This window comes from Bos grunniens, chromosome 10 (assembly GCF_055505025.1).
Source record: "Bos grunniens cultivar Pamir isolate PY7600 chromosome 10, Bosgru_T2T1.0, whole genome shotgun sequence".
Taxonomy (NCBI): Eukaryota; Metazoa; Chordata; class Mammalia; order Artiodactyla; family Bovidae; genus Bos; species Bos grunniens.
In genome coordinates this window covers 13,087,596-13,113,873 of record NC_141174.1, presented here as the reverse complement: position 1 = coordinate 13,113,873, position 26,278 = coordinate 13,087,596, and the positions used below count along the sequence as shown (strand labels likewise).

Sequence of the window (26,278 nt, the reverse complement as noted above, 5' to 3'; positions counted from 1 at the left end):
CAAAGGGAACTTTTTTCTCCCTTTGCAGAGCTGCATTTCCCCACACTCCAGTTTTGGAAGTATGGATCAGATCAGTTCCACATTTACTGAAACATATTCTCTGCATCGGGCACCACACTTGGTGCAGCAAGGACATAACCAAAAGCATAGAACGCGCTTTCTAACTGTAGGTAGCATTCCATCTTTGGGGACAACTAGTAAAAAATGTGAAAGAGTTAGAGGATTGCGTAAGTGAGTACAGCGCCATGTGCAATAAAATGTTAAATATTGTCATATATAAACGGTAGTGATGTATGTGATATGTGCTGTGGCCACTAAGAAATGGGAGAATTGTTGTCTAAAGTTACTGGGGAATATTCAGTATCCCAGAGTCATTTTAGCTGATCCTTGGAAAATGACTAAAATTTGGCTAAAGGGAAAGAGAGAGGCATGGGAAAACTTTTGTCTTCAGATTCAATGAACCTGCAAAGGATTATTGTTTCCCTGAAGTTTTTGCTGGTCTGCTGTCTTTCAAGGCAAAGCCTTCCATGTGTTTCTGATTCTTGAGCACAATTGAATTACTAGCCCATTGTCTGGTGAGAGCTGTTTGGTCAGGGAGCCCCGTGGACTTCTCAGAAGCTTTTATCCTTTGAAAGAAGCCGTCCTGATTTACTATTGTTAATAGGCCTTGTCCTACACAATGCTCAAGTTGAAGACCCGCTGAGAACATGACCATGAGCCTCCTTTCATCTCCACATGGGGGAACTACATGGCATTTAGGAGCTGCAGAACCCCCAGTGCTAGTAATTGTCTTGAACTTTCTTATGTCATATCTTAATAGCTTTGTGTTAGGAGCGACGGTCTGTACTGCGTCCATTCTTCATGGATAAATACAAAAAGTCTTGCCACCCAGAAGACAAACCCTCTGTAGTCATGCATCTCTTTTGAACATGCATCCTTGGACCTGATATGTTTACATTTCAACATTCTGTGCCTGGGAATTGTGAATATGCATTTACCGCAGTGGATATATTTTTACTGGGTCAAGTGGATTTTTGCATCAGATCCTGACTAATACATTTGATGAGTCAGTGGGCTCACCTCCCTTGTGACTTTCTGGAAAACTCATGGATATCCTGAATAGTAAGGTATTTCCTGTTGAAAGAAACTGAAAGTGTTTGTCACTGAGTCGTGTCTGACTCTTTTTGACCCCATACACTGTAGCCTGCCAGGCCCCTCTGTCCATAGAATTCTCCAGGCTATGATACTGGAGTGGGTTGCCATTCCCTTCTCTTAAAGAGCTTTGCACCCCCAAATCCTAGAAGCTTGTGCAAACACAGTTTTCTGCCACTCCCTCCATGCTATTTCTAATTCAGTAGATCAGGGCTGGGGCCGAATAATTTGCATTCCTCCAAACAGTCCATGGGGTTGCAAAGAGTCAGAGGTGACTGAGTGACTAAGCACAGCCCATCAACTTCCTAGGAGAAGCTGGTCTGAAACTATGCTTTAAGAACCTATGAGGTAGTTAGTCTCAGAGTTAATTTCCCTAAATTGAACATCAGGATCCTTTAATAATCAAATGTGTGACCTTGGGTAAACTCTTTTACTTCATGAGCTTAGTTTTTTAAATCTGTGGTATGGAGGTAATCACCATTACTTACATTTTTAGGGTCACTGGCAAGCTTTGTGAGATAATGTAGACAAAGTGCTCATCATCTAGTGCTTATAACCCCCAAAACATCGATGTATGTTGGCTGCTGTATCCTCCTCCTTCTCTTCGTTCTCATCAAACATCTTCCTAGCGTCACGGGGTAGGCTGTAAAGAACTTTCATGCCTTAATTCACAAGGATCATGGGAGTGCATCTTTCTGCTTTAGCATTCTCCATTTAGAAAGACCCTGCTCCGAATGAGGTATCTTTCTAGTTGAATGGTAGAGACGAAGCTCTTTTGCAGAGTCTGCCAGAAAGAGAACAGTGTGTTCAGCCCTCTCCCTTCCGTGTGTCACTGTTGATACTTTGTGGCTAAGTGTGTGTTTGTCGTCTTTTGTAAATATACAGTGACTTTTTTCTTGCATGATATAGAACTGATATTCTTGGCGGTGGTGTCTTTGAATGTTTTGGGGCTTGGGAAGAGTAAATTCAGGTGATGGCTTTGAATCTGATTAGTTTGAACACCTCTCTCTCTCTCTCTCCTTTTTTCTTCTTCCTTGCTCTTCTTATGAATTACTAGGACCAAGTACCACCTGCCAGGAGGATTCATGCGCCAACCAGGGGGTCTGTATGCAGCAGTGGGAAGGCTTCACCTGCGACTGTTCCATGACCTCCTATTCTGGAAACCAGTGCAATGATCGTGAGTACAGCTTTTTCATATTGGGATATTTTCAAAGAGTTCAGAGGTTTGGAGAAACCTTAAGGAACATTAGGTAAAAGAATGACTCTTCTGAACAATTCATAAGCAGTTTGCTCATCCAGAAACTTGGAAAATAGAAAGCTAATTTTCTTGTGGAAGAGCAGAGACATTTCTTGTTCAACCATACCAGATGTTTATCCATACGTCCTCCCTATTTTTCTTTAGATTACCTTTGACAAAACAATTAAGACAATATTTTTGTTCTAAGGAGTTCAGTTTTCCATTAATTAAATCATCTGGGTAACAGTTTTGAGACTCTCTCACTAACATAACGTAGAGGATATTAAGGAATACAGCTATTTTCTCAGAAAGTCTGAGTTTAGGGAATTTCTTAGGCCTTCCAAATGATGAAGACATTAAGAGTTTATTATTTTTTTCTAACTAGAAATGTTTAACACATTCTGAAGGGTCTTTCAAATGTAGGCAGAGATTCCTTCTGGATAAATGTATTGATATCTGTTTAGTTTATATGTGCATAGTCATTCTGTTTATATATGCATTTCTATTTTGCCAGTATGTTTATATGTATGTATCTGTGTATTCGCTTCATATTGGAAGACAGCCACTTGCTATTTTTGTCCACTAGTGAAGCTTCGGGTGCATCAGCTGTTTTCATTCTAGGAGAAGACTGATTTCATAAAGGCAATTCTAGAGCTTGTGGTGGAAATATTCATACTTACGTTCTGTGGGAATCTGTAACAGGTATCTCTGCTTCCTTCCAATGTGGCCACTGATGAGCAAACACTGGAAATTTCTGCATATCTATTGCAAAGAGATTTGTTGAAAAGCCCTGACTTACTAGGTCCTGCTGACCTTCTGCTTTTCTAAAGGCAGCCTTCATGGTAGGAGTTTATTTTTATAATCTGAACTCATAGGTGCCATTAATTGGTTTGGTAAAAAAGATGCATAATGCGATATGAACAAATACTAAAGTTGTATTACAGTTTGTGCAGGTGGGAGTGGGTGCCAATTACAATGCTGTCTCTAGTGTGTCTGTTTGGTTTTCCTGGATTCCTCACGTCTCAACTTTGATCAAGTCTGTAGTAATCTCTCGTCCTGGTTTCCATTTTTTTTTTAGTAGCTGTTTTTTTTTGTCTGTGTATTCTGTCAGTCACTTAAGACACACTAAGGAAAAATAAGTGGGGAATCTGGATATGTAGAGAGAAAATTTTTTGAAACTCGTTGATCTAGATGTAAGCGTTTGCCTCTGTATTTATACTTCAAAGAACACATTCTTTGCAGAAAATTTTGGCATTAGATGGCTCTCCAATTATTTGGTGTTATTAAAAGTCCTATTTCCATGTTTATGATTTGGAAATACTGTTCCACTCTGAAACAGGCAGCGATAGACCCATCCAGGGTCCCTGAGCAATTGTGCTGTATGCTCTTTTTCCTCCAATTTGTCTGCATGGGAGACTTTTTTCCTAAGTGGTAGCATAATGCTTCTTTATCCTCACAAGTTTATTCCATATTACACATACATACATATCACTTCCGGTAGAACGTGATCAGGAAGAGACTGCACACAGGAAAGGGTGAAAGGTAAGTTCTCTAACGGCGGTGAATAGACACAGTCTTCAGAAGGTATGTATGCATTTTTCTCTTGCTGACATGTTCCTTTCTGCCACCTGCACCAGGCATGGTTTGCTGCTAAAAATCAACCAGGATCCTTTCCAGTTTTCTATGATTGTTTTTGACTTTGTCGAGAACAGATTGTACCTCAGTCTGGGATGAGGACTATTGCATTATCTGACCTGAGCAATTTGTCAATGTGTCGTGAAGTACCAGAACCAGTCCTGGGAAAGGTCAGTGTTTCTTTTGTGGCAGTAGATCCTCATCCTCCAAAAATGTTTTAAGACATCCAGGCTGAGGGTAATGTATTTTGAATTTTATCCTGTAAACAATGCAGTGGAATTTTTGATTGTTAAAGACTTCTGAGCCCAAATCCTTGAAAGAGTCTTCTTGCCTGTTCTCCTCTTGGAGAGTGGACCAGACACAGCATGTCAGTAGCTCAGAGAAAACTGGTCCAAGGAACCAGAAGGGGAAGTGGGGCGTTGTCATCAAAGGTCAAGTATTAAGTTAAGGAACTTGGCGTTCTCTGTATGGGGACATGCAAGCCTCTGAGCTCACTGAATCCATTTCTTCCCTATGGAGCTCAGCTATCTTGGGTCAATCCTCTTTCCTTGTTCACCTTGGTGCTTGCATTCCCCTGGCTCCTCAGCAACCACCGTTGGGAGGTGGTAGCATCCGCTGGATTGTGGCTTTGGGAGCCCTCATTCACATTTGGAGGCCAGGAATCGCTGGTCGCTGTGACATTTCTTGTTTGTTGGTATTGCAGGAGATAGTTTCATTTCACAGGGGAGATGTTTGAATAAGTTTCCATGAGTGGTTTCTCAGGATAGCAGATAGAAATGAAAACATCTCAATTAGTTATTGCAAATCCAAGAATCGAAACTTGTTCAATAGGGAAATGACTAGGCTAAGATATTTTCCGAAGTAAGATGCTCAGCTCATCATATGTAGAAAAGTTGATTACATCATGTTTGCATTTAGAGTCTCACTCACTTCTTCTAGCATTGGTTCTATCACTTGTAACTTTTGTTATTTCTTGCCTGTTTGCTCAATTTGACATTTGCTTGACAGTTTCAAGGTGCTGTCATATAGAAATGGCCTCCATGAGTAGAATTTACATTTAAAAACTGTGCCTCCTTTAGTATGAATAGACCAAGCCTGGATGGTTTTAACTTTATTCTCTCATTCTTTGTGAGAGCAATGTGGATTGATGGAGGCCATGGGGTAAATTTCTGGTTCATCCTTATAAAGATAGCTGTAAAACTGATATAAGTGGTTGTCAAAGAACGGCATGTGTTCTCTGAGGCTGGTCAGTTCAGTTCAGTTCAGTCACTCTGTCGTGTCTGACTCTTTGTGACCCCATGGACTGCAGCACACCAGGCTTCCGTGTCCATCACCAACTCCACAGAGTAAAAATAGAAATCGTCTGATTGGAGACGCAAGTGTAATTGATTTATTAATTGTCTTATCTAGTTTTAAGGCATCCGCCATTTCACATAATGGTAAAATCATAGTTTTGTTAGGTGATGTTTCAGGCTGTTCTGAAACTACAGCAGGCACACTCATCCCAGATGCAATTTTGAGTTCCTGTAAGACCCAGTAAGATCTTTGGAAGGACACACAAGTAACATGCTCCAAAGAAAGTCTTCCATTCGGAAACATTCAAAGCCGAGGGGGCTGATTGCCCTGAGAGTGAGCACCAGCTGCATCCAACTTGATGACGCGTTGTAGGGGCTACATTTTAAAAACAACAAAAGATAGGAACCTTTTACAGGTCCTGGTAAGGAGATTCCTTTTGGATATTGGGTTCTTATTGGTATTTTTCAATCAGGGCTGAGAATCAGGGCAGTTCTAGTATCCTGCAGCCCTTGCACCATCAGGAGAATCCAAAACCCCTTTCCCGTGTGGAGTGGCAATGCCGCTTCCACTGGCAGCCTGTTGTTGGGTTCCTCTCTCCTTCACGATGCCACACAGTGTCACACAAAACCCAGCCCACTCGTGCATTCCCACACGTGTGCAAAAAAGTGATCATTGGGGAGGGCTTGTTGAAAACACCAATGTTGAACACCTCACATCTATCCTCACCGCCTCGTTACTTTTAGGCCTGTTCATGACAACTCTTTAGCATTGTCTGCGATTTTGGAATCTCGCAGTTGCGTCTGTGCCCCGGAGAAGTGAACACGGGGCCGTCTGTGTCACGTGAGTCCCCACGTCAAGTTCTTGGATTTATAAATTGAGTGTTTATAATGGTTTTGTGGGGGTGAAGAGAAAGGAATGAACATGGGTTCTCAGCCCACCTTCAGCCAGCTACGTGTACGATGTTGCTCAAGGTAGACTGAGAGCTACTTGGAGAAATGGTGGGTTCACACGGGCGTGTGATAACAGATGTCCTTTGCTTGCAACAAATCAATAGCAAGCAGCTATGGATCGTGCAGACAGTGGTGTGTGAGGCACCTTTTCAGACAGTTTTCTGCTGGAGTGGCTGTTGAGCAGCACTGTTGGCTATCGATTGGCCTTTTTATTTATTGTGTGGGTTTATTTATTTTTTAATGTAGGTGGGTGTATTGACTACATCTGTTAAAAACACATTTCCCATTCAGGCTTCCAAAAAATGAATAATATACACATAATTTAGTGCACAAACAAGGGGACAGACGTGTGTGTGTTAGTTCTGTCTCTTGAGTTCATATAGGTACCCTGGCATTGTGTTACCAGCCTATGTTGTATGTATAGCACTAATTTCCACGGATATCATACTACAATATGTCCATGATTTTGGTGATGTGTTTGCTCCTTGCCTCTGTTTTCAGGCTTTGCCTGTCCAGCAAATAGGCCATATTTGAGAAGTTCTCAGTCAAGGCCTCTATCTTCTGCTTAGAACACACTTTATCATTTATTCATTTATTCACTCACCGGACATTTCTAATTTGCAGATAGGATCATGAATAACATCCATCCTGTTCTTAAAGACATTACAGTCTAGTGGGGGAAGATACGTATGAAAGTGCTTGAATAGAAATATGAACGGTAAATAGAAGTCATAAAGTGGAAGGGGATCAACCCTCCCTGGGGCTGAGACTCCATCTCGGAGAGCTACTGCCTTTAGAAAAGTTTTCATTGACAAATGAGTCTTGGAAAATATGCAAGTGCTTCCTAAGCAAATATGACATGAACTAGGGTTGGGTAGGTAAGGCCTCATTCCACCAAGCACAGAGAAATAAAGTACAGTCACTGTTAATGTTCTGGCTATTTCCTCCCATGTTTTTTTCTCCCCTAACCTTTTGCAAATACATGGGCCTCCTCTTGCGCACGTATTCTACCTGTGAGTAAACCCGTGTGCCCACACCTGTCCCCATCAGAGCACGGGGGACTTTCAAAGCCCCGACCTTTGGTTGGGAGAAGGCTGGAGCTGTGTGGGAAGGACACCCTCCTTGAGCTGGAGGAAGTTCTGGAAGCCTCTTGGGTCAGGGATGGGGCCTGGCTGGCCCTTCTTCAGTGGACTCCAAGGAACCTGGACCTTCCCTTTGGTGGTTAAGCCTTCAGAGTGTAGTTCTAAAGGGTGGGTGTCTGGGTGGGGTGAGCTCTCTGAGATAGGCTGGCTCCTACCCTCTGTCTCCCTGTGGGACAGCACAGAGCCTGTAGCAGTCAGCGTGTGCTGAGTAAAGAGTCGGCATGTGCTGAGTGAATAAGAGAGTGACTGATTCTCCTTGGGGTCTTCAGCTGGCTGTCACTCCTGCCACAGATCTCAGGGCTCCCATTCTGAGACAGTCATTTTCTCTCGGAGAATTTCTCCTTCAATTCCTGTCTATTCTGGCACCAGGTCAGAAGACAGTATTCGGATATTATGTGGATTCAGCTCCCTCTATTACCTCTATAGAAAATGCTGTTGTGATTGCCAGATTTCTTTCCTGTCTTTATTCTAAGCATTTGTGTGGCTAAACTTACACTCAGGTTAAAGTTTGTGCTCTTATTGCACAACATGCATTTTCAAAGTATAAAAACAGTTAGATTTCCTAATTTCCTTTAGTAGAATGTGTGTGATGGTGCCCAGGTCATTGGAAAAGAAGCCCCTGGTGTGTTGAATCTCTTGCTGAGTCCTGGGTATAAATAACCCTAATAGGGTCCACATCATATTTCACTGAACCATTGGTAGACCTTGATCTTGGAAATTTAATTATAATAAACCATATTTTTAAAAGGTTGATTTGTAATGTATATAACATTGCATTATAAAAAACTTCATAGCATAGTTATTAGGTTAATCAGCTTTAGAATCAAATTGCTTTAAATGCCAATTCTAACTCTATCATGATGAAATTGAATTAGTCACTTAGCTTCTTTTGTTACAGCACAAGGAGTGTGATCAGTACTTAGTAAACAGGAGCAGTAATAGGTTTTAATATATCTAATAGTATTTGTTACTTGTCAATTCTTTGTTTCGTTCCTGACGTTCTGCTGTGACCTTTAAAGATGTCATCCCTTTGGTCATCCCAAGTGTGTTAGTCGCTCAGTCGTGTCTGGCTCTTTGTGACCCCATGGACTGTAGCCCGCCAGGCTCCTCTGTCCATGGCATATCCCAGGCAAGAGTACTGGACTGGGTAGCCATAACCTTCTCCAGGGGGTCTTTCCAAACCAGGGTTCAAGCCCGGAGCTCCCGCACTGCAGGCAGATTCTTTACTGTCTGAGCCACCAGGGAAGCCCTAGTCACTCCAAATTCCTGAAGAAATACTCTTCTTCTCTGGTCCTGATTTCTACAATGGGAAAACTGCAGTCACACAGGAACTGGCTGAGTCAGCACTTGAACCCAGGTTTGTTTGACATGAAAAGTCACATTATCATTAGATTTGCTGCTACTTAGTCCTTATTAGAAATAAGCACAGAGAGCATCAGCACTAGTTGCTAGACTAGAGGACTTAAAATTTCAGCTGCGCAAGTCTTCTCAGACAACTGAATTATATAAGAATATAGACTTGGAACGGAGAAGGCAATGGCATCCCACTCCAGTACTCTTGCCTGGAAAATCCCATGGACGGAGGGGCCTGGTAGGCTGCAGTCCATGGGGTTGCTAAGAGTTGGACACGACTGAGCGACTTCACTTTCACTTTTCACTTTCATGCATTGGAGAAGGAAATGGCAACCCACTCCAGTGTTCTTGCCTGGAGAGTCCCAGGGACAGGGAAGCCTGGTGGGCTGCCATCTCTGGAGTCGCACAGAGCCAGACACGACTGAAGTGACTTAGCATAGCATGGCATAGACTTGGAAAGGGCTTCAGCTCAGACGGAAAAAATCCACCTGCAATGTGGGAGACCTGGGTTCGAGCCCCCCAGAGGAGGGCATAGCAACCCACTCCAGTATCCCTGCCTGGAGAATCCTCATGAACAGAGGAGCCTGGTGGGCTGCAGTCCATGGGGTCGCAAAGAGTTGGACACGACTGAGCAGTAGAGCACAGCTCAGCACATAGACTTGGAAAAGATAAGCTCTGTGTTCCTGGTTATTAATTTTATCCTATTCTGAAATTTAGAACACTTTAGTTGTTTCTAATACTCAGATGAGGCCATGAAGTTAGAAGATCTTTAGGTATTAAAGATTTAGACTTAGAATATCCCCTGTAGCCTCTGATATTTATATTTTCATTCTCTGTTGACCACCTTCTGATTTCCATTTCTTTTTACTTTATTACAGTTTTAGTTTATGTCCTATAGCAGAGTGGATGAGACAGCTGACGTGGAGTGGATGGCATCTATTCAAATCTGGACTGTGTTGTTTAATGGCTGTGTTACCTTGGTGCTACTTAATTAATTCCTTTGTGTCTCTAGAATGTAGATATTTTTACGTTCTACCTTATTAGAGTGTTGTAATGATAAGTTGAATTCATAATTGTGAAGTTCAGGACATGGCATGTAATAGTCCCTACAGAACTATTAGCTACTCTTCAGTCTAGTTTTCAGAAAGTTAAAAACATGACTCATACAAATGTAGTTTTCATAAAGTTAAAACATAACTCATGTAAATATAGAATGAATGTGTGCCCAAATTTATTTAACTCCTCAATGAGGGAAGCAACAATATGGTTAAATGTAAGCAACAAGATCACAAAAGATTATTTGAAGAACTGGATATTTATAGGCATTAAAAAGAATATTAAAATACAAATTTAGGTTCAGTATAAAACTGGTGAATGTCTCACAGGGTATAAGGCTCTTAACTTTTGATGTTATTTATTCTTCTGAACAGGATTTCCCTGTTGGCTCAGATGATAAAGAATCTGCCTGGAGATTCTGGACTGACCCCTGGGTCAGGAAGATCCCTGGAGAAGGAAACAGCAGCCCACTCCAATATTTTTGCCTAGGAAATCCCACGGACAGAGGAGCCTGGCTGGCTACAGTTCGCGGGGCCACAAGAGTCAGACATAACTTGGCGGCTAAACCACCACCACCACCACGTTCTGTTGAACAGTTGATCTCTGCTGAATAGAAATCTACAGGTTAATTATCATCTCATAGACTCTGGGCTTCAATTAATAGTAAATATCTATTTCAAACAAGGATACATTTTCCCATAAAACTAAGTATTTCTTGTGTGGGTATGTTAAACAACATCCCTGTGGTGGTGGTTTAGTCGCTAAGTCATGTCCGACTCTTAGGACCCCATGGGCTATAGCCTGCCAGGTTCCTCTGCGCATGGGATTCTCCAGGCAAGAATACTAGGTGGGTTGCCTTTTCCTCCTCCAGGAGATCTTCCTGACCCAGGGATCGAACCTGGGTTTCCTTCATTGTAGGTGGTCTTCTGCATTGCAGATGGATTCTTTACTGAAAGCCCTATAAGGCATTTTAAGGACACGTCTCTCTTAGTCTTTTTTTCTAAGTTTTGGATAATTTTTCTTTTTATGTTCTGTTAAATTACAAATCCTATTTACCTTGAATATTGTCCTTATATCATTACTTTTATTTTTAAGTGCTTACACTGTGTGCCAGTCACAGTGCTGAATTTATGTCATTTTTGTCATCTACACAGCATGAGAAAGTAGATGTTCTTCTGATCCCTGTTTCACAGATGAGGAAGCTGAGACAGGCTTGGCAGGTTTAGGCAGGCAGAGACTGAGTCCAGAGAAGGCAGGAAAGCTGGGAGAAGCAGCCTGGCACCATGATCAGCAAGATCCAGGGGGAAGGCAGATACAAAAGAAGCATTCACCAGTGAGCAGCACTGAAAGTGATGCTCCCATTTATTAATAGTTCTCCTTTGCCTCTGTGTTTTATTCCTGGGCCACAGATATTCAGTGTTGCTGAAAGAAGGCCAGGGGATGCAGTGAAACCCAAAGTCATCTTCGAGTGAGGAGGATGGTACTGGTACTCTTGGGAACAGTTTTGTAGATGCAGCTTGTGGCTAGCTTGTGGGAATCATGGGAATCACTCTTGCTTATAAACACCCCTGATATCAGGAAGTGACTGTTTTGTGCCTAAAATCTACTGTACTGCTGGTATTAATACATGGTGTCAGATAGATTCAACAAGAGCCAGGACTGCTTACAGCTTTTGTTTTGCACAACCATCCGTAGAAACAAAGCTGGGTAACATTTGTTTCTACAAATTCCAGTTGATACTTGGACCTGTGGTTCAAGGAGAAATGGGCTCCAGAATTCAGGGATCTGTTGCTGGTCAGGAATTGTTATGAGTTGTAACAATCTTTGGCCTCACTAATTTCATTTCAGCCGTCTTCAGCATGCTGTATTTGTAGGCCATTTTTATTGCTTATGTTTAATTATGATCCATTTATTTCTGGTGTGCTGGGCTAGTTACTTATTGATGGTGACGGCAGTAATCCGCTGAGAGCCTATTGGTCCAGAGAGTGTAATTTTATATTATCTTGTTAGTCATATTCAGATACAATTTTAATGTATTTTTCAATATAGACTTATAATTTCCTACATTTCCATTTATTAGCATTTACATGCAGAGGCAAAAGAAATGCAAATGACTTTATCTTTTCTTGTAAAATAGAGCTAGTAAATATAATTTGGTTTCCTTCCCTTATTTTTTCCTGTTAACATTTTTTTTAGAGGGGACATTTTGGGGTATACAATTCACATTCAGCAAAATGCACAGATCTTAAGTGCATTATTATAAACATTTATAACCATATAACCAGCATTCTGGTTAAGATAAAGGACGGTTTCATCTTCCCAGAGGGATCCCTCGTGCCTCTGTCAGTCATTCATTCTCCTCCTCTGCGAGGTCACTACAGCTTGGATTTTTATCAGCGTCCATGAGTTTTGTCTGTTCTTCAGTTTAGTACAGTTCAGTTGCTCAGTCGTGTCCGACTCTTTGCAACCCCATGAATCCCAGCACGCCAGGCCTCCCTGTCCATCACCAACTCCCGGAGTTCACTGAGACTCACGTCCATCGAGTCAGTGATGCCATCCAGCCATCTCATCCTCTGTCATCCCCTTCTCCTCCTGTCCCCAATCCCTCCCAGCATCAGAGACTTTTCCAATGAGTCAACTCTTCGTATGAGGTGGCCAAAGTATTGGAGTTTCAGCTTTAGCATCATTCCTTCCAAAGAAATCCCAGGTCTGATCTTCTTCAGAATGGACTGGTTGGATCTCCTTGCAGTCCAAGGGACTCTCACGAGTCTTCTCCAACACCACAGTTCAAAAGCATCAATTCTTCGGCGCTCAGCCTTCTTCACAGTCCAACTCTCACATCCATACATGACCACTGGAAAAACCATAGCCTTGACTAGATGGACCTTTGTTGGCAAAGTAATGTCTCTGCTTTTGAATATGCTATCTAGGTTGGTCATAACTTTCCTTCCAAGGAGTAAGTGTCTTTTAATTTCATGGCTGCAGTCACCATCTGCAGTGATTTTGGAGCCCAAAAAAATAAAGTCTGACACTGTTTCCACTGTTTCCCCATCTATTTCCCATGAAGTGATGGGACCAGATGCCATGATCTTCATTTTCTGAATGTTGAGCTTTAAGCCAACTTTTTCACTCTCTACTTTCACTTGTCTTGGGTATGTGTAAATGGGATCGCCCAGTATGGGATCATCTATGTCTGCTTTCTCTAGCTCCATGGAATGTGTTTAAGGGGCACACATGTCCCTGTGCCTTCTGGTTGCCTGGCTCTCTCCTGACTCTCAGCTCCATCTCCTCACCTGAAGGAGTCTTCAGGACTGCACTTAGGGTTCTCACCCTGCTGCTGCTACTGATGCTAAGTCGCTTCAGTCGTGTCCGACTCTGTGCAACCCGATAGATGGCAGCCCACCAGGCTCCCCCGTCGCTGGGATTCTTCAGGCAAGAACACTGGATTCGGTTGCCATTTCCTTCTCCAATGCATGAAAGTGAAAAGTGAAAGGGAAGTCTCTCAGTCGTATCCGACTCTTTGCGACCCCATGGACTGCAGCCCACCAGGCTCCTCCGTCCGTGGGATTTTCCAGGCAAGAGTACAGGAGTGGGGTGCCATCGTCTTCTCCTTCTCGCCTTGCACCATGGTGCAAAACGTCCTCCTAAGGCCATAAAGTGAGTACTGGCGGCTCACCTTGTTTGTCTTCCCCCTTTCAGGAATCACTGTCCTTTGCCTGATGTCCAGTGCCTTCCGTAGTTTAACATCCCTTGTCCTTGTCTTGGTTGTTTCAGATCATTCGTTTCAGATCCAATTACTGTTACCCTGTTGAGGATGGAAGTAGGTGTCTGCTTGTTTTCTCTTTCCTTGACTTCGTCTCTGCACTTGGACACTGGGGCAAGCGGAGAGGGAAGGATGTTGACCTGACATGCAGTGTGCTGTGATTTAAACTGCAACCTCTAGGGATGATGTAAGGCTTTGCATTAGCTCTGGGACAGCCCTGGTAGCCTAGAATATTCTAGGACATTTATTTATTTGGTATATGGGACTATCCTGCAACACCAGTTACAGGCCCTCTGCAGTCAAACAGTCTTCCCTGGCAAAAGAAACTGTGCCAAGCTAGTTGCACATCTGCAAATGTGTCTCCATCGAGCAGTTCTTCATCTGAGTTTCATTTACAGGGTCCCCATCGCTTTTCCCCTGCAGTCTCCCTGGTAGCACTTGATTAAGCTCAGTGGGTACAGGAATTGATTTGGCTCTTGCAGCCAGCTGTTCTTATTTTCCTCACCTAGGATTGTCATTTGTTTTCTCACCTACCTTTGTCCTATGGATCTTTGCCGCCTGATCCATATCTCTTGGTCAAATGAAATTAAGAAGTGTTTTCAAACAAAAATTTTGGAGTCTTCAGGGAAGTGGAAGTATTTCTGTGCTGGGGACTGTTCTGACTGTTGGCGCTCCTTGTTTTGGTCGTTAGATGCTTTTGTAGATGGTTTTGTGCACTTATCTTTGATGCAAATCTCCAAAAATATAAACAAGAGGGGACGTTGCATGGTTGATGCTTTTTAGTTTTAACATTTTTTTTTATAAGATTATACAAGCTCACTAATGAAAATCTGGAAAATGCATAAAAGTATAAGAAAAAAACATGCATAATGTTACCAATTATATGACCTTGTTTCAGGCTATCCATGGTGTCCAGCACATACTAGATGTTCAGGCAATATTTGCTGAGTGAACAACTGAGCCTTGCCTATTTTCAGAGTCTGAGTTGTGCAAAGGTCCTAGCATTCTTTTCATGAGACGAATAGCATTTCTACCAGGGCTAGGTGTTCTCTTGCCAGAAGGAATGCTTTTAGGCATTCAGGAATTATAATTAGCATCCCAATATGCAGTTTTCTTCTTTGGATGAAAAATGAAAATGTCAAGATGTGTTTATTTCTTTTCTCTCTTGACCTTGTCCCTTCTCAGTAGAAAGCCTTGCAGTTTCTAAACTGTTATACTTAGTTGAATCTACCTAGAAGTAGAATAGTTTTGCAGTGGATTGCAGTTTGAAGGAAAGAGCCCTTATCATAAGTATGGGGAAGGAGCCTCCCGGGTCCCAGTTTTTTTTTCTGTGGCATTTGCTTCTAGAGAGATGTCATGGTTTATTTCACATGATGAGATTTCTTGTAACACTCTAGTCCTCTAGAGGTCTAGTGAGACAGAACTCTTCTGCTTTAATATCATTCGTCAATTTCTGCTGAGTTTTAGGTGACCTAAACTAGTGCATAATATATGATTGGAAAATGTAAATGCACCATGTACTGAAAATGCAAAACACAAAGGTTTCTTGATTTTTTTACACCACGGGTTTCAAGAGTTCTATATCTCTGTGGGAGAATTCATCCAATCTTAGTAAACTGTTTGTAACCACTCTTGGGAGCGTTGATGGATACCAACAGTATGTGGCTATGGGCATTATTTCCTAGTCAGTTCAATGGATGCTTTTTCTAATCAGTCCTCAACTACATGTAAAGCTGCAATTTTACCCAGATATGTTTATATGAGTAAAACCAAATCTGTTTGCTGCTGCTGCTGCTCCTAAGTCGCTTCCGTCGTGTCCGACTCTGTGCGACCCCATAGACGGCAGCCCACCAGGCCCCACTGTCCCTGGGATTCTCCAGGCAAGAACCCTGGAGTGGGTTGCCATTTCCTCCTCCAATGCATGAAAGTGAAAAGTGAAAGGAAAGTCGCCCAGTCGTGTCCGACTCTTAGCGACCCCATGGACTGCAGCCTACCAGGCTCCTCCATCAATCTGTGTTTATATAAATACAAATAGGTACCTGTGCATATATATACATTATGAATAAATACAAATTTCTTTTAAGTTTCTTGTTTGTTTCCAGTGGTTCTGAAATATTTTTTTCCATCCAAATAACTTTGTTTCTGAGGCTTAGGGGGTCGCAGATCAGGAATCTGTCCGCTCTTCAGGATATTTGGCAGAAAGTCCCTTTTATCTGAACTGAATACTCAATATGTGGGGTATGATTTTATCTCTGAAAAATTATTTGGGGAGGGCAACCTCCCCTGGGATTTATTTTTCCTTGAGAGCCATCTTTCCAGCTCCTCTCCCTACCTGAAACTCCCAGGGGGCTCCCCTCATGCTGGCGTCAAGTGTATCATCTAGTTAAGACTCACATCAGGGACCTGCGATTAGGATGCCTTTGGTAAGGGGCCTGCGGTTCAACACACCTATCGTCACACATGCCTGTTGTCCCTGACTCATGAAAAAATCACGAGGACAGAACACATGGAAAAGAACGAATTGGAACAAGCGGGTTTAGCCACACACACCCTCAATGTTATTAAAGGCGTTATTCCAGTCACCCCAACACATCCCATGTCTTTCCAACATCGAACTTACTTTAATTTGCATTTGGATTCATTTAGCCTATTTTCCTATTATATAAAGTTTAATGAACAATAAACACGGCTCTAACCAGATCTCACAGCTATTTCCCAGCGTGGGGTAACACTTTGCATTTAGTCATATTTGGTTTCCTAGGTAATGTTGGGCTGTGGCTGCATTTCCTAAAGCCGCCTTGCTTGTCACGTGGAATGCTTTGGTGGCAGATTCTGCAGAGCAGAGCAAGGCAGGGAGGAATGTTCCACTGGAATTCTTGGGAAGCCATAGTACTGAGCATCACCTGGGGAACACAGAGTGTGTTAAGGCCAGTTCTCTGGCTGCTTCCCATGGCAGGTTTTGAGCTCTGCCTTGCTAGCCTCCCTGCTTTTATTTCTGAAATCTACCCTGTGTACCAGTTCCAGATTTATCTTCCCAGAACACTGTCTTTGTCTTATCATTCCTCTGCTCATGAAATTTCGATGGCCCCCTCTTGTTGTAGTTAAAAATGCCACACTTGGTTTTCAAGGTCTTCATTTATCTGCTTTTCAACATTTGTCTCTTGATCCTGTTTCTTACATATTCTTGGCTTACTGTGCCCTCCAATAAGGTCGGTGTCCTTCCTGTCATAGCATATTCTAAGGTCATTATGCCCTTCCTCCCTACTGAGAAACTTCCCTCCTCTTGACCTGGATTTTCAAATCCTGTACAGTTTTTAGTACCAAGCCCTGGTCACGTTTCTCTAGCCACGTTAGTCCATATTGATCACTTCTCCCCAAATCCCACTGCATTTATGTTCAGAACTGAGAGACAGCAGTACTCAGCAGGTAAAGGAGATTAACGTGGACCTGAGAGAGAGTGGTGGGTTCAAATCCTGTTATTCTCCTTCCTAACTGGGTGGCCTTTGGAAATGAGTGTGACACAGCCTCACAATATGTACCTTGCAAAAGTCCCACTTTTGCTTATAGAGTTAGAAATAATAGATGTAGGGCAGAGTGTTGGATTTAAAAAAAATAGTCTTTGAAAAGTTCAGGATTGCAGCTTAAATTAAAAATGTGGAACTTCCATTGGAGCAAAATGCCACCAGGGAATAAAACAAGTAAAATTGTGAGTAGATTAAGGGCCACTTTTGTTGTGTGTTCATTCTCTTCTCCAGAGAACCAATTGCTTATGGTGGTGATTATAGTTTCCTCTTGAGTAGATGTGACTGTGTGTTGAGCGGATGTAGGTGGAAGGGTTACTGGGATAAAATTATCCAAATAGCAGTGATGTTCTAATTTAAAATTTGAACATATTCCTGATTTGGGGGCTGTAAAATTCGACCAAAAACCTAAGGAAGTTTCAGAGGACCTACTCTCCTTCCTGTAAGTATCCCAGCTTTTAAATGCAATATTTGCACAGGCTTCCAAGAGCATGCTGGAGGATTCTGTGACCTTCAGTACTCTCATGTCCTACTTTTGTTTCCTTCCTGGAATACGAAGAATTACTAGCCAGGGCAAATCTTTGTGTCTTGTCATTTAAAGGACTGAGGGAACCAAACCACAATCTTTGCAGCCTCTATCATTATCAGAATCTCAATACATAATCTTAACTTTGCAGAAATAAACTCATTTTTAAATCCCCTCACCTACAGTCATAAAGTATAACCTAATTTTAGCATTCATGATGGACTATTTACAGTAGATGACTCTGTCGTTATCTCTCCCCAATTCAAAACTCTTTGAGCCTGAGGCTCTAAGATCAGGCCAGGCCAAATTTGGCAGTGATCTGCTTTAACTCTGAACACGAGGCCCAGGTTGTAGAAGAACTATAGCCGATCTCTCATTCCATCTTCACTCTGGATAGAAAAAGACCCAGAGAACTATAGAGTCCCAGGTTACCATCTCAGTGGCTTAATGTGCTAATTACTGCCTGCCGTCAGAGAAGGCAGTGGCACCCCACTCCAGTACTCTTGCCTGGAAAATCCCATGGACGGAGGAGCCTGGTGGGCTGCAGTCCATGGGGTCGCTACAAGTCGGACATGACTGAGCGACTTCACTTTCACTTTTCACTTTCATGCATTGGAGGAGGAAATGGCAACCCATTCCAGTGTTCTTGCCTGGAGAATCCCAGGGGCGGCAGGGCCTGGTGGGCAGCCGTCTACGGGGTTGCACAGAGTCAGACATGACTGAAGTGACTTAGCAGCAGCAGCAGCAGTGGGAAGATGGCTGCATATTGATCTCCACTGGAGTTTAACTGAATGAGAAGCCATGTCTAAGGAACATTATTATATTTATCCAGTTACCCAGGGGTCCTTCATAATGGACTCAGCTGTGAACATTAGGAGATTAGACCAAAATCTTAATCATGGTGATTTTGATCATGTTGCAGTGCCGTTAGCTCTTTGGAACCTACGAAGCTGGTAGTATTTGAGGAAAGGAAATAGATAAGTGTGACTGCTCAGTGTCTGGGAGGAAGATTGGTGGAGAGGGAATCCAAAAGATAAATTTCAGTCATCTTAAGGACTGGCAGTAATGAGGATAATTATGTGGAGAATTTGCACTTCAGATTCTAGTTGTTCTTGAGAACATGATTCAGATTAATAAAACGCACATGTTCAAAGGAAATCCGGTGCTCTGTGACAACCTAGAGGGGTGGGATGGGGTGGGAGGTGGGAGGGAGGTTCGAGAGGGAGGGGACATGTGTATACCCATGGCTGATTCATGCTGATATATGGCAGAAACTGACACAGTTATATAAAGCAATTATCTTCCAATTAAAAATATATAAATTTAAATTTAAAAAAGAAAAATAATTTGGTTAATTTGATGGAGATTTAAATTATTTTCAAAGTATACTCACATGGAAATGATTTTTCTCTTTATATTCAGTCATTAGAGGAAAAGGTGATTTATTTACTTCTCAGCCTTTGCATTATAGAAATGTGTTTATGTAAGTAGTGTTTATTTCTAATGACAACTATGTGATGCCAAGTAAGTAGTAGACCACAGATGATTAAGTAATTGCCACCACCTGGGCACACCGCTGTTTCACATGTATTTTCCTAATGTGAACAAAGTCTCTTACCATCTCAACATCTATGCCTTAGCTAAAATCTGGATATACTACATTGTTGTAACATCCCGTGAAGTCTCCCTAGATGGAGACTATTTTCTTCAGTCCTTTTATTCCTGGAGTCGGGGCACAGTTCATCATTATCATTCCATGATGTCTCTTTCTTTAAGGTCCACATGTCTTTAATGCCATTTTCTCCCATCCTCATCATAAACTTCTGACCTTTGAGATGTGAAGAATGATCTGAACCAAGCTCCTTGCTCATAGCCTTCATCTTCCTGCATCCTTTGCATTAACCTGGGTGACTTCAATTTTCATGTTGTGATTTTCCTAATAACCTGACTTCCTCAAACGTCTGGCTACCTAGCAAAGAGAATTTCTCTTGCTGTTACCCCTTCCTACATTTTCACTTCTCTCCTGACTCGACCTTCTGCCCTCCACAGGGTCAAAGTTTCTCTTGCCTTTGTACACCACCTGCAGTTCCTGGTCGCTGATTTGAGTGACATCCCCACCAATACTCCAGAGCCCTTGCCTTGTGAACTAGCCACACCACCCAAATTTCAAGTAAACCCCTCTACTTGGTTTCTTGGCTGCTGCCTCGTGAATTAGGGAAAGTCAGGCACCTGGCAGTGACTGCACTGTGAATCCGTAGCCTCTTACTCTTAGTGATGACTTCAGCGTGTTCCTCTTTGTGGCCACCCAAGCTGGGACTCTCAATTCTGACCACTCTGTTGTCTCTCCAGTGATATCCTGTTCTCTACTGTGCTAGTTAGCATTCACCTATTAGGAGCTGTTTGTAAGTCTTCTTATTTCTTCATAAGCTTTGTTGTTATGTTTAAACACCTCACATCTCTATTGCATGGCAGTGAAGACTTTCCTGGAGTTTTGTTTAAACATTATTTTCTGTTTCAGATTTTCTAGAACTCACTTTCATAAACCTGAGCACCGGTGGGAAGACTCCCCTCCAAATGTGTCCAAGCTCTCTTTATCGATTTGACTCATCTTCCTTACTTTACTCACCTGTATATGTTGAATGGGGCCTTGTAGTGAATGAATATTTGTGCACAATTTCCATGTTTATGCGACATGCTTACGTATGTGTTTGTATGTGTGTGTGTGTGTATATATATATATATATTTTTTTTTTTTTCTAATTTGGATCCAGACTATGTGATTATCTTTCCATTTACATTGCTTAGCACAGTGTCAGCCAGTGGGAAAAAAAGACGTTTCCTCACTCTTTCATTGCACTAAATATTTCTCCATTATAGTGCCTATCACACAAGTGTTTGTTAACTATTCTGGCTCACTAGTAAACTGTCAACTCTATAGAACAGGTACAATGCCTTATTTATCTTTCTATTCTCAGTATTTTTGAGGAACATGACAGTTTATAGATGTTCAGTAAATTTTTGATAAGTGTAGGAAACACTGGCTACCAATTACAGGTAGCAGTGATAACCAGCAGCTTACTTTGAAAGTATGGAATGTGGATTAGGCTACTGTCATGGGCCATGCAAGGCACAAAACTATTAATTTATAAGACATATTATTATTTGTGGATAAATGATTTATTGTTCATTTGTAAATAAATAGCTCATTTATTTATTGTTTTATGTATGTATTAAATAAGATTCAAAAGAAAGTACTTGCTTTCCAAGGTTACATGGCTAATGAGTGGTAGAGCATAAGAACCAGGACTCCTGACTGTTGGTTCTCGAGCCAGCGATCCTAAGTCAGTATTTTCTAAATGGTGTTTTGTGTAATAACATGTCCCAGGAGTTTTCATTCTCATTTACATACACTGACTGGACTGAAGGGAAGGAGCTGGGGAGTAAAAGGCAGAGGTAATAGATGTCCATGATGTAAAGAAAGGGAAATGATAGAAGAAACTCTATGCTCTTAAAGAGGCAAGTATATGACCCTGCTGCAGAAATTATTATATTGTATCCCAAAGAGTAAAAGCAACTTAATATACATGCTAAGTTACTCTCTGTTACTTGAAAGAAAATCATTTTATTCTTGTAGAGGATTTCATATTTTGTCTCCTCTCTTCTTTTCTTCCCTAAGCTTCTCAGAAAACTAGACCCATTTCAAGGGGGCCTGCATAACTAGTGTATCTGGATGTAACTTTTTTTTTTTCCCACAGAGTCCCATGTATATATTTCTCTTTCATCAGAATATAGGCCCAGTTCTGGTCAGGCTCAGTGTTACATAGAAAGAACAAGGTGAGCAGGGGTAGGGGTGGGAAAAGTCAGGGACTTTAGGGGAGTAAAAAGTCTGATTGGAGTAAAGGGAGGGTGAAGGATGGCAGGAGGCAGCCTGGATGAAGTCAGATTATGAGCTCCCAGAGGCAGGAGATTTTGGAGGAAGAGGAACAGTAGACGTTTTTGAGCTCATATGTGATATGGGCAAAGAATGTCTCAGAAAGAGCCCCCTCGCAGAGTGTTGGGGGGTGAGTTGAGAGAAGGCAGTAATCAGACCTTCGAGTAGAGTATGATACGCAGTGGAGATTTGATGAAAAATTGTCGGACTAACTAGTGAAAACAAGAAAGCCATTTGTTGTTGTTCAGTCGCTAAGTCCTGTCTGACTCGTTACGACCCCATGGACTGCAGTGTGCCAGGCTTCCCTGACCTTCACTATCTCTCGGAGTTTACTCAGATTCTTGTCCATTGAGTCAGTGATGCCATCCAACCATCTCATCCTCCTCTGCCCTCTTCTCCTCCTGCTTTCAATCTTTCCCAGCATCAGGGTCTTTTCCAACGAGGTGGCTCTTTGCATCAGGTGGCCAAAGTATTGGAGCTTCTTAGGATGTTCTTATAATAGCTGGGGTACATGGCGAAATGGCATGAGCTAGTGCTGGCAGTGAGAATTTTAGGGTTAACCACAACTGAAAAATGGAATACAAGCTACATAGAGACAGAAACAACTAACTGTAATATTCAAAGAACTAGTGAAATGGCAAGGATTTAAGAAATTGACTCCATTTGTAATCTTCAGTTCAGTTCAGTTGCTCAGTCATGTCTGACTCTTTGTGACCCCATGGACTGCAGCGCACCAGGCTTCCCTGTCCATCACCAACTCCTGGAGCTTGCTCGAACTCATGTCCATTGAGTTGGTGATGGCATCCAACCATCTCAGCCTCTGTCGTCCCCTTCTCCTCTGCCTTCAATCTTTCCCAACATCAAGGTCTTTTCACACGAGTCAGTTCTTCGCATCAGGTGGCCAAAGTATCGGAGTTTCAGCTTCAGCATCCGTCCTTCCAGTGAATATTCAGGACTGATTTGTAATCTTACAAGGACTGATTTGCAATCTTACAAGCTTTAATTACTTTTCCTTTTGACTTTAACTTTGTTTTTATATTTGCAGCTAAAGATTTTTCTTTTTTTAAGAAGAATCCACTTCTTGTATTAAAACCTCTTTCTCTGTCACTCAAACAGTGAATAGTATTGTATTTCAGAGATACATTGGTTTAAAAACTGTTAGATCATATTTGTTGTATGATTTCTAATGGAATGAACTGTTATGGCCTCTCTGATTAAACTATAATTTTAGTACACTGGGCTGTGAATGGCTGGGACCAAGTTCATTCCAAGTTCATTTTCCCCCTGATACAGGCGGAATTGCGGTCAGCTGAGTTCTATGCCTGCCCAGGCTCCAGGCTTCTTGCTAATAGAGATACCAGAGGCCTCTGACTCTTCCTCCCTCAGCATCCTCCCCAAGCTCCCTGTTGCTAAACTAAAATGCTTGAAGCTTTCAAAACTCATTTCCTGCCTCAGATTGAAATGTGTGCAGACTTTCCTGTTTAAAAGATACAGTCTGAACATTTAGAAGGTTGAGAAACCTCCTATGCTACAGGAAAATCTTTTGATACTTAAAAAAAAAAATCTTAACAGAATTCTGGTTAAAAAAAATTTCTTGTAGCAAAGGAATGAGGTACATCAAATATTTAGGTTTTCCTGTGTTTTGTGGGGGGACACCATTTGGTGTGAGAGTGATCAAGGCATCTGTAATGCATATGTTAGAATGCAAATTCTAACAGTTTTGTTCAGGCTGTGCACAGTGAAACATGGAGCTCCATGTCTTCACTACATCTTTGCTTCATTTACTGTTGCCAGTTGATTGTCTTTTCTATCAACTGTTGTTGTTCTTCAGTTGCTAAGTCCTGTCTGACTCTTTAGACCCCATGGACTGTGGCATGCCAGGCTTCCCTGTTCTTCACTATCTCCAGGAGTTAGTTAGACATGCTCAAACTCATGTCCACTGAGTTGATGATGTTATCCAACCATCTCATCCTATGCTGCCCTCTTCTCCTCCCACCTTTAGCCTTTCCCAGCATCAGGGTCTTTTCCAGTGAGTCAACTCTTCACATCAGGTGACCAAAGTATTGGAGCTTCAGCTTCAGCATCAGTCCTTCCAGTGAATATTCAGGGTTGATTTCCTTTGGGAATGACTGGTTGGATCTCCTTGCAGTCCAAGGGACTCTCAAGAGTCTTCTCCAGCACCACAGTTCAAAAGGATCAGTTCTTCAATTCTCAGTCTTCTTTATGGTCCAGCTCTCACATCCGCACATGACTACTGGAAGAACAATAACTCTGACTATATGGACCTTTGTCAGCAGAGTGATGTCTCTGCTTTTTAATACTCTGTCTAGATTAATCATAACTTTCCTTCCAAAGAGCAAGCTTTCAATTTCATGGGTACAATTACCTTCTGGAGTGATTTTGGAGCCCAAGAAAAGAAAGCCTGTCAGTGTTTCCATTGTTTCCCCATCTATTTGCCATGAAATGATGGGACCAGATGTCATGATCTTTGTTTCTTTTTTTTTTTTAGCTTTACAATATTGTATTGGTTTTGCCATACATTGACATGAATCTCCCATGAGTGTACATGTGTTCCCCATCCTGAACCACCCTCCCATCTCCCTCCCCATCCCATCCCTCTGGGTCATCCCAATGCACCAGCCCCGAGCACCCTGTAACATGCATCGAACCTGGACTGGCAGTTCATTTCACATATGATAATATACATGTTTCAATGCCATTCTCCCAAACCATCCCACCCTCACCCTCTCCCAGAGTCCAAAAGACTGGTCTATACATCTGTGTCTCTTTTGCTGTCTTGCATACAGGGTTATCATTCAGTTCAGTTCAGTTCAGTTGCTCAGTCGTGTCCAACTCTTTGTGACCCCATGAATTGCAGCACACCAGGCCTCCCTGTCCATCACCAACTCCCGGAGTTCACTCAAACTCACGTCCATTGAGTCGTGATGCCATCCAGCCATCTCATCCTCTGTCGTCCCCTTCTCCTCCTGCCCCCAATCCCTCCCAGCATCAGAGTCTTTTCCAATGAGTCAGCTCTTCACATGAGGTGGCCAAAGTACTGGAGTTTCAGCTTTAGCATCATTCCTTCCAAAGAACACCCAGGGCTGATCTCCTTTAGAATGGACTGGTTGGATCTCCTTGCAGTCCAAGGGACTCTCAAGAGTCTTCTCCAACACCACAGTTCAAAAGCATCATTTCTTCGGCACTCAGCTTTCTTCAAGTCCAACTCTCACATCCATACGTGACTACTGGAAAAACCATAGCCTTGACTAGATGGACCTTTCTTTGCAAAATAACGTCTCTGCTTTTGAATTTGCTATCTAGGTTATTGTTACCTTTCTAAATTCCATGTATATGCATTAGTATACTGTATTGGTGTTTTTCTTTCTTGCTTACTTCACTCTGTATAATAGGCTCCAGTTTCATCCACCTCATTAGAACAGATTCAAATGTATTCTTTTTAATGGCTGAGTAATATTCCATTGTGTATATGTACCACAGCTTTCTTATCCATTCATCTGCTGATGGACATCTAGGTTGCTGCCATGTCCTGGCTATTAGAAACAGTGCTGCGATGAATATTGGGGTACATGTGTTTCTTTCAATTCTGGTTTCCTCAGTGTGTATGCCCAGCAGTGGGATTTCTGGGTCATATGGCAGTTCTATTTCCAGTTTTTTAAGGAATCTCCACACTTTTCTCCATAGTGGCTGTACTAGTTTGCATTCCCACCAACAGTGTAAGAGGGTTCCCTTTTCTCCACACCCTCTCCAGCATTTATTGCTTGTAGACTTTTGGATAGCAGCCATTCTGACTGGTGTGAAATGGTACCTCATTGTGGTTTTGATTTGCATTTCTCTAATGAGTGGTGTTGAGCAGCTTTTCATGTGTTTGTTAGCCATCTGTATGTCTTCTTTGGAGAAATGTCTATTTAGTTCTTTGGCCCATTTTTTGATTGGGTCATTTATTTTTTTTGGAATTGAGCTGCAGGAGTTGCTTGTATATTTTTGAGGTTAATTCTTTGTCAGTTGCTTTATTTGCTATTTTTTTCTCCCATTCTGAAGGCTGTCTTTTCACCTTGCTTATAGTTTTCTTTGTTGTGCAAAAGCTTTTAATTAGGTCCCATTTGTTTATTTCTGCTTTTATTTCCAGTATTCTGGGAGGTGGGTCATAGAGGATCCTGCTGTGATTTATGTTGAAGAGTGTTTGCCTGTCTTCCTCTAGGAGTTTTATAGTTTCTGGTCTTACGTTTAGATCTTTAATCCATTTAGAGTTTATTTTTGTGTATGGTGTTAGAAAGTGTTCTAGTTTCATTTTTTACAAGCCGTTGACCAGTTTTCCCAGCACCACTTGTTAAAGAGATTGTCTTTTCTCCATTGTATATTCTTCCCTCCTTTGTTGAAGCTAAGGTGACCATAGGTGTGTGGATTTATCTCTGGGATTTCTACTTTGTTCCATTGATCTATATTTCTGTCTTTGTGCCAGTACCATATACTGTCTTGATGACTGTGGCTTTGTAGTAGAGCCTGAAGTTAGGCAGGTTGATTCCTCCAGTTCCATTCTTCTTTCTCAAGATTGCTTTGGCTATTCGAGGTTTTTTGTATTTCCATACAAATTGTGAAATTATTTGATCTAGTTCTGTGAAAAATACCATTGGTAGCTTGATAGGGATTGCATTGAATCTATAGATTGCTTTGAGTAGTATACTCATTTTCACT

General features: G+C 42.0%; 1 protein-coding gene across 11 annotated transcripts in view; it reads left to right on the top strand.

Annotated features, from left to right (window-relative positions):
- NRXN3 (neurexin 3) overlaps positions 1-26,278 on the top strand; it is a 1,787,606-nt gene that overhangs the window by 858,086 nt on the left and 903,242 nt on the right. For 10 of the 11 annotated variants that reach the window (XM_086319413.1, XM_086319414.1, XM_086319426.1 and 7 more), the window contains one exon: positions 2,210-2,329. In XM_086319413.1, the coding sequence (XP_086175539.1) occupies positions 2,210-2,329 (120 nt within the window). Of the gene's footprint in view, positions 1-2,209; positions 2,330-9,643; positions 10,104-26,278 lie in introns of those variants that run through there. The other variant, XM_086319422.1, reaches the window with a different exon arrangement.